General features: G+C 39.9%; 1 protein-coding gene across 1 annotated transcript; it reads right to left on the reverse strand.

The window, feature by feature from the left end:
* Positions 1–304: 304 nt before the first annotated feature.
* LOC150026310 (secreted RxLR effector protein 78-like) lies at positions 305–685 on the reverse strand. Its single transcript, XM_090303816.1, has one exon. The coding sequence runs from the start codon at positions 683–685 to the stop codon at positions 305–307; it is 381 nt and encodes a 126-aa protein (XP_090159942.1).
* Positions 686–10,547: the final 9,862 nt, after the last annotated feature.

The following is a 10,547-nucleotide window of genomic DNA, read 5'->3' on the forward strand; positions in this document are numbered from 1 at the left end:
AAAACCTTCCTTTCCACACACTGAGTCTTGCTTTTAGCTTGTCTAATACTGGTTCCCAGAACTGCTTCTTTCTTGGATTTCCTCCCACTTCCAATCCCAAATACTTGAACGGTACTCCCATTTGAGTACAATTCAAAATCTTCGAGTAATATGCAACGACATTGCTTTGTACATTTATGCCTGCTAGCCTTGACTTATGGAAATTAATCCTCAGGCCTGAGGCTATCTCAAACCCCCTCAAAATAGCCTTCAGGGTAATCACATTATCTAGTGAATCCTCACAAAGGAAGAGAGTATCATCTGCTTATTGGAGAATACTCATCTCTACCTCTTTACTACCAATCTTTAGACCCGTCAGCATATTGGCCCTTAGAGCTTGTCTTACTATCCCAGCAAGGCCTTCTGCAACCACTAAGAAGAGAAAAGGTGCTAAGGGGTCGCCCTGCCTCAATCCTCTAGATGGCTTAAACTCTTCCGTGGGGCTCCCATTAACTAACACAGACACGGTTGCGGATTCAAGGCATCCTTTAATCCATAAAATCCATAAACTATGAAATCCCATCCTTTGTAACATATCATATAGGAATTCCCATCTGATCGAGTCGTATGCTTTCTCGAAGTCCACCTTAAGGCACAACCCACTTTTCCCTTTCTTTCTAAGTTCCTCCACCGCTTCATTTGCCATGAGCACACTATCTAACAACCCTCTGCCCCTAAGAAAGGCTGATTGACTTTCGTCTATGATCGCAGGCATCACCTTCTTTAATCATCCGGCCAACACCTTTGCAATGATCTTATATAAGGCTCCAACTAATGAGATGGGTCTATACTGTTCAAGCTTTGAGGGGTCCTTTACCTTAGGGATTAGAGCTATGAATGAGGCATTACAGCCCTTCGGGATAATCCCAGTCTCATGAAACAAGTTCATTGCTACTACTAACTCATCTTTTATGAAGTCCCAGCTCTTCCTGATGAAGTTGAAATTAAAGCCATCTGGCCCTGGGCTCTTAGTTCCATCACACTGCCACAATACCTCCCTTATCTCTAACTCTGTGAATTCCGCTACAAGGCTCTCGTTTTCCAACCAGGTTAGACACTTAAAATCTACCCCGTCCAACCGTACCCCGAAATCCTTCGTAGCTTTGAATCTGGCTTCAAACAGCTTTTTTGCTTCTATGCGAACCGTACTTGGTACCTCACACCAAACACCTCCTACCTGCACACCCTTCACTTCGTTCCTAAGCCTTCTCCACCTCAAAGATGAGTGATAGAATCTAGTGCACGAATCCCCATACTTAAACCAGCTTGCTCTAGCCTTTTGACATAAGAGAGAGTCAATCTTTCTATCAATCTCTACCAAGCGGCTTGTTAGCTCCATTCTTTTTAACCTTTCACTTTCCTCTAAACCCCCATTGCAGTCTTCACAATCTAACTCCTCCAGTTCCTGTACAACCCTCCCCTTTGTAGTATGCAAGTTACCAAACACATCCTTATTCCATGATTTCAGGTCAATCTTCAGGAGCTTTAGTTTTTCTTTCAATTTCCAGATACCGTTTCCCTGGACTGAGTACGACTTCCATTTAACCTTGACCATGTTGTTGAAACCCCTCTCCAAGAACCACGCATCAATAGACCTGAATGGTTTAGGTCCCCAATCCTTCTCCACGAACTTTATTACCAGAGCGCAGTGATCGGAAACTTCCCTTCTCAAAACATATTGTCTGCTCATAGGCCACTGTTGTAACCATTCCTCTGTAACAAGTGCTCTATCAATTCTACTCTTGGCCGTTCCATCAGGTTTAAACCATGTGTAGAGCTTGCCTACCAGAGGTAAATCTAACAAGGAATTAGATTCAATGAAACTATTAAAGCCATTCATCTCGCTTGACTGATCGCCCCTACCAATACCTTTTCTTTCACTTCTACTCCTCACGGCATTAAAGTCACCACAGACACACCAAGCTAACTCTTGAGAGTCTAGTTTAGCATTAGTGAGCTCTTCCCATAGAGACTTCTTGGCACTCAGGGCACAGGGTGAATAGACGTTGACCACGGCACACCTGAACGAAGATTTTAAATGCTGGCCAAAAACCACAATATACCCTCTACCCATAAGGTGATTTTCGTAGCAGAAGGCTTCTTTGTATCACATGGATAGCAAACTTCCACTCCCTTCATCCCCTCTATTATGAATCCAACCAATTTTGTTCGCACCCCATAAGGAAAAACACCTAGCTTCCGTAATCTCTTTAGCTTTCGTTTCTTGCACACACACAAAATCCGCTTCCTCCCTTCCTATTATATGCCTCAAGTACCTAGATTTCGTACCTCCCCCCAACCCTCTTATGTTTAAGTTGACAATAATCATAAACCATCATTCTTCCCCTCTTCCACACTCTTCGTAACCACCAAATCTCTTTCTTCCATGCAAGCGTATTCATCAATAACCTTCTTTTCAACCCTTTGACAGATGAGCCCTACTCGTTTACCAACCTCCCACAACTTGGTCGGCTCTGCTGGCAATACAGGATCCCGCAACTGTGTGTTACAATTCTCGATATCCCCGTTGGATAGAGAAACCGATGCCACTCCTTGATTGGATTGGGAGTTCCTGACAGTCAGTTGTTGTCTGTTTTTTAATCTACCTGATCGCCGTGGATGAGACTTGGACACCTCCAACCTTGATGATGCTTTGAACTTTCGTCGTCGCTGAGTAGTTCGTAATGCACTCTCCGGTGATCCTAGTTTTCCACCTGGGCATGTCGAGCGTGCGCTGTCTACATGTGAAGCTCCAAGACCAATTTCGTCGTCCACGGGTTCTGCACAATGAGTCCCTGCTTGCTCGGTACTCCCGATGTTATTCGTCGCCGACCCACACTCCTTTATTGCATTCTCGAAGGACCTCTGGTCATGCACCGCCTGGGTCCCCGCGCCTCCCATGAGAGGGTTCCTTTCTTCCCGCTCCGACCCAGAGTCCAAATGGATCTGCCCCGATCCGGGTCTAACCTTTTCCACCTCAACCTGCCCCTCCTCTTTTTGGGCCTTCACCTGTCCACTAAGGCCCATACCTAATGTTTTTTTCGTTATGAGATACCCCTCTTTCTATATCCACCACTAGCTTTGCCAGTTCAGCGTGTGCACATGGTTTAAGAAGGGGGGAAACGCATGCTTCGACTGAATCAACAACAAAAGTTGGTTCTGTAAAAGCCATTTGAATCTGGATTTCCTCCTTTGTGAAAGTTTTTCCGCTTTTTCCCTGACAAGCCCTGCTGCTGGATGAATTTTCCACAAGTGAAACCTTTGACTTTTGTACCGCTTCACCTTCCTCCCTCCCTTCTCCGACCTCCTTGCCTTTCGCCCGGCTGTCCTCCCCGACCTTTACACTCTGCTCCTCCTCATCACTTTTCACAGAAAAAGCCGACTCCTCTACATAAGTTTCAACAGATGAGATACTATCTGAATCCGTGTATAAACGATGGTAACCTTTGCACAGGCCTGCTTGAGCTGCTGGTTCTTCCTCTACAAGGGCAATACTAAAAGATTGATTATTAATCCTCATTATCTTTGCCGTCTTAACAAACCAATCTTTCTTAATACGGACTTTCATGCGTGCATAGTCCAGATTATCCCACAACAACGTAGCATTATCAATATCAATCAACGTGGCTTCTTCTCCGAGCAGTTTTGCAAAGCAATCTCTATTCCAAAGGGATATCGGTAGGCCGAAACATCGAACCCAGACAACTCTGTGATTTGTTGCAAAAGCTGCTGACCATGGCTCCATCCTTACAAAGATACTGTCAAACCATTCTCTATTTAATTGTATCAGTTCCTCCATGGTGTCCCCTTCTCTTGGTGTTAGGAGAGCATAGTTGTCCCCCATCGATCTGACCCGTATCATGTTCATGCCCCCTCTTACAAACTCTTCACCCAGCTGAACAAAATCCCACTCTGCACTGTATTGACCGACCACACTAGCCTTCATCCATGGCAAGGATATTCTTTGAGTTGTAAGAACTTGTCCTTTCCACTCTCGTCGTGCAGGCCCCTTGACAGCCTCAGCGTAGGACTTGTGCCCCCTGTTCTCCTCCCAAGCCTCATTCCTTTTATTGGTGACTTTCCCGTCCACTTCTGCCCTCCTGTTCTCCCCATTCTCGGACTTTCCTTCTTCCACACTCATACCCTTCTTACCCACCACCCTGGGCGTTTCTGTGCGGTGCCAACGGTATTTGGGTATGTTGACGAAAAGCTTTCGGCTCCCAATGTACACTTGGTCTAACTCCTTCTCCAGCTTTCTGCATTCTTCACATCCAACATCCGCACGAACCCAAATCTGCACCCCCCCCCTTGTTTAGTCTTCGCGATATAAATACCTTCTTCACCCTTGCCCACCTTTGAAAGATGTTGAACTTGTCCTTTTCTCCAAAGCCGGACGGAAAATTCGAAAAAAAGAACGTTGTGAAGTTGTTATCCATGATGTGTTGGTTATGCCGCGAACCATGGCCTCCTTGCCTTACTGTGTCCCTGCCTCCGCTTCTCCCCGCCACCGTCATCGTCGTTTTAAAGATAATGAAGAGAAAATGATGAAACAGAAGCCAATTTTCAGATACCAAAATAATTAGTTGCAATAGTAACTAAATTAGAGACCATTTTAGAAATTAAAAAAAAAAATTGATTTCTAAATTAGTTTTTATTATTTTAAATAGTTTTTAAATTAGTATTTAATTAACAACCAAGGTTTTTCTACCAAATTTAGAAACTAAATAATTGGTAGTTAAAATCTTGGTTGCTAATTAAATACCAATTTAGAAACTATTTAACAATAATAGAAATTAATTGGTTTGTAAAAATTGGTTTCTATTTTATGATTTTCTTGTAGTGAATTAGATTTTTATTTTTATATAACTAATTTTTTTATTACAGCATAATATCAATACAATATACAATAAATATTATATTTAATTTTTTTTATATAATAAATATAATCACATAAAATAAAACCAGTTAATTAAAATGTAATTATAATTATATTATTCATTTATATAAATAAAATATTTTTTTTATATTTTATTTAAAAAAGCTCAGGATTTAATTTCTCTGTGATCGAATTCTGACACATTTTTAATATAGGTTTACTTCTATAAATATTTGGCAGAATTTGATTTTGGTGAATATTTTGGAAATAGAACTTTTGAAAAATATTCTGAAATATTCTGAAAAGTATTCTGAAATATTACAAACAAAAAGTTCTTATATTGAGTAAGTGTTCTTTTGAACTAATTTACTCCACGCATCTCAACAATATATAATTAAACATTTTACTAATTTATGAATTTTGGTCTATTTTATTTTATTTTTTTAATAATATTTTTTTAAATGATGACGGGTGATAATTACTATTTAAAATATCAGTGATGTCAAATTTCATAATAAATAGGAGAATTTTTATTAAAAAAAAGAGTGTAAAATCTAGTAAACAAAACCAATATATCTTTTAGAAGTTATAACTTGATAACTACTCATTACAAAATTAACTAGTTAAAATTTTGATAAAATTAAATATATATATATATATATATTTTTAAATTTAATTATTAAATTAATAATTAATGGTTGCAAAGTGTATTATTCTCATCTTACCAGAGTTATATCTATGAAGTAAAAAAGAAGTAAAGAAAATGCAATAACAAACTAGGCATTGATTACGGCTTCCATTCTATAAAGTTAGAAAAAAAAAGGAGCACAATCATTTTTAGACATCATAGGACTAAGATTTATAACGTCGCACTTATGTCACTTTTTCTTTTTCTTTTTTTTTATCTAATTTGGAGCATCAATAGCATGGCTCCCTAATAATAATAATAATAATATATTAAAGTTCAAAATTTTGTGATAATTTTATTTTAAAAAATATTTAAATAAATTAAAAAAATAAAATACATTTAAAATATCATTAATTTTAACTGTTAAATAATTTTAAATTATTAATTGTACGAAATAATAATAATAAATGAAAATAAAAACATAAATGCGTTGGACCACGTTTAACCAATAAAATAAAGTGAAAGATAAGCCCCCACACGTTTTGTTCTTTTTCTTCCTTGACCACGTTTGTGGCGGCTGTCCAAAGCTTAAAAAGTAAAATTCTTTAAATGATATTTTATATATAACTATGGCATAAAAATATAAAGTTGACATTTTTTATATTTTTTAGTTTAATATATTTTGCCAATTTGTTTGGGCTAACTTCTTAGCACGTTACTGAGTTGATCTTTTTAATGTTATTGGACCTGTTATCATTTTGGGCCAATCAAGTATCTTATCATATTAAGTCAATTTAATTAGACTAACGTGCTTACATGCTCGGTAGGGTCCTGAGTGTTAGAATTAATGGTCTAAACAAGACTACAAGACTGGGGGAGGGAGGGGTGAATTGTTTGACAAAATATTTTTGCAAATATGTGCTAAGAATGAAGATTTATGAAACAGTTACATAAAGAGCAATCAGGGGAGCCAAGAAATCAAAGCTGTTAAAATTGTTTGCAGAAAAAAAAAATCGGTTGAAATTTCGTTTTAATCGGTTATTTATAGAAGCAGAGACAAAAACCACATCAAACAGTTTTTAATGAGTGAGAGAGAGAGAAGATATTACACAATCAATTTATATTGGTTCACTCCTTAGCAGAGCTACATCCAGTCCTAAAAAAACCACTGGTATTCCACTAAGAATCAATCAACAGATTATAATTACACAACACTACAAAGAGGTGATCTTGATCCCACAAGAACACACACACTCTTTGCCTTTTCACACAACCACAGTCAAAACAACCTCTAGAGGAACAGATTACACCTGGTGTACAGGAAATCACAGAGCTCCTAAAGCACTTCTTGAATCACTTGCACAACCTTAGGCAATCTTAGCTTGAATCAAATCTCCCTAAAAAACTTTCTTAGTCTCACTTTCTGTGTATTTTCAAATATGGAGGGTAACCAGTTTTATAGCTCTTCAATCTAGCCTATTTAGGCAGCTCAACACGAGCCAAAACAAATTTAAATCAATTGAAAACAGATTTAACAGGTTTTTGAAAAGCTGTTAAGAAATTTGACAATCAACCGTTGAATTGGTTTTGATAGTTAGTCAACCAAGTCAAAATCAGTTTTGAAAACCCTCAAACAAACTGGGTGTAAAACAACCGACTAAACCGTGAAATCAACCGGTTGTTTTTAACTTGGCTTAGAAAAACACTTTTCTTTTTCAAAACAGAATGATTCATCTGTGCATTGGTTTAAGAATGAACTTTAAAAATTCTAAACAACCTAGAACTTAACCCAAACACAGCAGCACGCGCACAAGAATTCCCATAGATATGGAGGCATCAAAGCTTCATTTTCTACATTCACCCCCTATTTGATGAAGACAAATCCCTGGGATGCTTTGGAATGTTTTGTTTAGAATTTGGCACAACCTGTAATCACAAACAGATGCATAAACACAGGAAAATCTATTCCAGATTAATCAAGCACCACAAACCAGTTTCCACTAGGTGATTTCCAAAGAGGAACATCAACCAAATCAATGTGAAAACCAGCAACACATGTGTATTAGACCAGAGCGCTGGGCTTAATGCTCAGGCGATCGGACATCAGCACCTGATGTGAGTTATGATTGATCATTTTTATGGTGACACTTTACTTAGATTTGAATTTTAGACAAGTATAGGTGAAGACCTCCTATTTATAGGTGAAGGAGCCTTGAAGAACAAGCTAAAGGGAAAGGATGGGAAAAGGTAAAAAATGGGCAGCCTTAGGGTTTGACTAAGTCAATCCCGCATCCTAAGCTTGTCCTTCTAGAAACTAGGTCAAAATGCATTCAAATGGGCTAGGAACAAGCTAAAATGCTACCCACACCCCCTATTATACTTAAGGTACCTTATTCTAGCCTATATTTTCTATTTGGACCCCTAAAGTGAGCCCAACTTATTTACAACATATTCTAAACATTTTAGAAGACTAGTAGGAAGAACTTTAGGTGCTCTGGTTTATAGCTTCTTCTTCTGTTGATGCTTTCATGAGTTTTGGTGGGGCCCGACTTTGTATACTGAGATGACTGACCCTCTTGAGAAGTTCTTGTTGTGTCCTTAGTCACCTATTAGTTTGTATCAGCACCTGTATCAGCAGGTCAACTCGGTGGTCTGGTCGAATTAATGGGCCACATAAGTGGGCCCTAGGAATGCGTGCGTTGATTCATTCATATATATAAGGCTTGATCAGCGAAAAAGTGCATGTGGTGTGTATAGTACATTCGGGTCTAGCACAAGTAAATGTTCCCTAAAGACGCCTAGGCCCAAGAGCGCTAGGGCTTTTGGGGATAAGCTCATGCATGAACGTGAAGGCTAGAACGCCTATAGTAAACAGATGGGCCCCATGATGCTGGTACATGAGTTGGTACCCTGGCGGCCATGCTGTTAAGATTATGCACTCCAAGGAGGGAGATTTTGTGAGTTTGTTGTACAAAGATTGTGCACATTGTAACAAACTCTCCTCCCATCAAACCTACTTTCACTCGAGATAAGGTTCTCTTGAGAGAAGGGATGTTACAAGAAGTAACTTAAAAGTAGTCTATAAAAGGGACTTGAGATCCCTGGTAAAGGTACACCGTTTCTAAGAATGAAATTACTTGCTTACTTACTCATTATTTCTTAGCCCAGTACTGACTCGATCGTCGAAGTGCAATCAACAAGTAGGCCCCCTCTATTTGAAACAGAGCCCCGTTCCAACATCCCAGGGAAAGAGCAAATCCATTAGAGGTAGACGAAGTTACAACCTGTTCCCAGAGTCAACCGGTGACCAGGTCAACCGGCAAGAACATTTGACTCCCACCGTGGGGCCCGATAAAAATAGGTCCCATCCACAGTTGTGATCAAGCTACTAGACGATATGAGAAATACTCGACAAGGTCCATCTTGATAGGAGTTAGGTGACAATGCCACCCTACAACAACTCATGGAGACTGTCAACACTCTCCAGTAGGTAGTGGCGGCGTCCAAGGCTGACCAGGAGAGGGTTTTGGCTGAGGTCTGCGCCGAGCAGGCTCACAGACAAGACCAATTCAGGGTCGAGCTGGATGCATCGCTAGCAAGCAACGAAGAGTTACGCAGGGCCAATGAGGAGGTGCGAAAAGATTTATAGCGCTTAGGGGAACGCGCAGCGGGGGAACGAAGCCCTCCCATTCCGATCAGAGCTCGCCCCATGTCGTTCTCCCAGGCGATCATCAATTTCGTGATACCAACAAATTTCATGACTCCCAGAATCACTTTCACAGGTACTAAAGACCTTGAGGCCTACATCACAACTTTCCACATTCAGATGATGATCTTGGGAGGAACAAATGCTATGTGTTCCTGCCGGTTGACTAGATTGTTCTTCGTGCGTAGCTAAGACCTGCGTATCAAGGACTCCTTCTTCCTCGTTCCAAACCTTCACCCTTCGCCGCCGTGAATACCTGAAACAGAGAGAACAAAGGACGCCCTCGCGGACGTTTGCACTCCGACGCTTAAGTCAGTACTGGCAGAAAACACCGTGCACATCCGTATCGGAACACTGCAACTACAATGTTTTGAATGTGCGTAACTGAATTCTAATTGATTTCTCTCTCGTTCTCAAATCACTCGTGCGTACAGTGTGTAAGCGTCAAATGAATAGAACGTACCTTAAACTCTTGACAACGAGAGCTTTTATACCTCATCAGTGCTTCTGCCACATGTCTCTTACTAACTTAAGCGCAACATTGTGATGGAGATCAAACTCAAGTGGACATGGAGGCCAATCATCAAGAGCAAGAAGAGGATGAGGCTCAAATAGAAGACGCCCATGGAGGTCAAAGCCCACCTCAAAGGCTTACAAGGAGCATGTTCAAAGCTTTAGGAGCTAATGGACGCTTATTTTCTCTTTTTGTAATTTCTTTGTTTGAAGGTGCTTAGAGGGAAACATTAGAAACCTCTTTTGTTAAAGCATCTTTAGGTCTTTAGATTAGGAGTCTTAGGGGGGGTGCGTTAGTAGATAGGTGTAGGAGTAATAGGGAGGTGCCAAAGTGAGAGAGAAGGTCACACCTTCCTCATGACTATAGTTGGCGCCACTTTCATTTGTATTTGGGGGGAATTTTTAATTCATTTAGCTTTACATTTCAGCACCTCTAGGCTATAAATTAAGGTGCTGCCCTTGTATTTTTCAGATTTGAATTTTGATTAGAGAAACTATACTCAATTTTTGAGAGAGCATTGGAGAGCTTTGTGCCTTCCTCACTAGTCTTATCTTGAGAGTTCAATGGTTCCCTCAAGTGGCGGCTTGCACACTCATCTTGGAGTCACCATCCTCTAAGTGCCGTGATCATCCAACCATTCCTCCATCTTCATGAGCTTTCTCTTCTCCTTCCTTCCTTCTCTTTTTATGTTCATGTCTTAGCTTGTGTTCTTGCCTTTTTTGGTTCGGCTTTTTCAATTTTCAGCTGGTTGTTCTTCTTTTGTTTGATTTTGGTTCGGTGCTTT

Source organism: Phaseolus vulgaris, chromosome 6 (assembly GCF_051622355.1).
Source record: "Phaseolus vulgaris cultivar YP4 chromosome 6, ASM5162235v1, whole genome shotgun sequence".
NCBI lineage: Eukaryota > Viridiplantae > Streptophyta > Magnoliopsida > Fabales > Fabaceae > Phaseolus > Phaseolus vulgaris.

Excerpts from the sequence above, each read along its gene's own strand:
- LOC150026310 (XM_090303816.1), bottom strand. The coding sequence starts at position 685 with ATGGCAAATGAAGCGGTGGAGGAACTTAGAAAGAAAGGGAAAAGTGGG.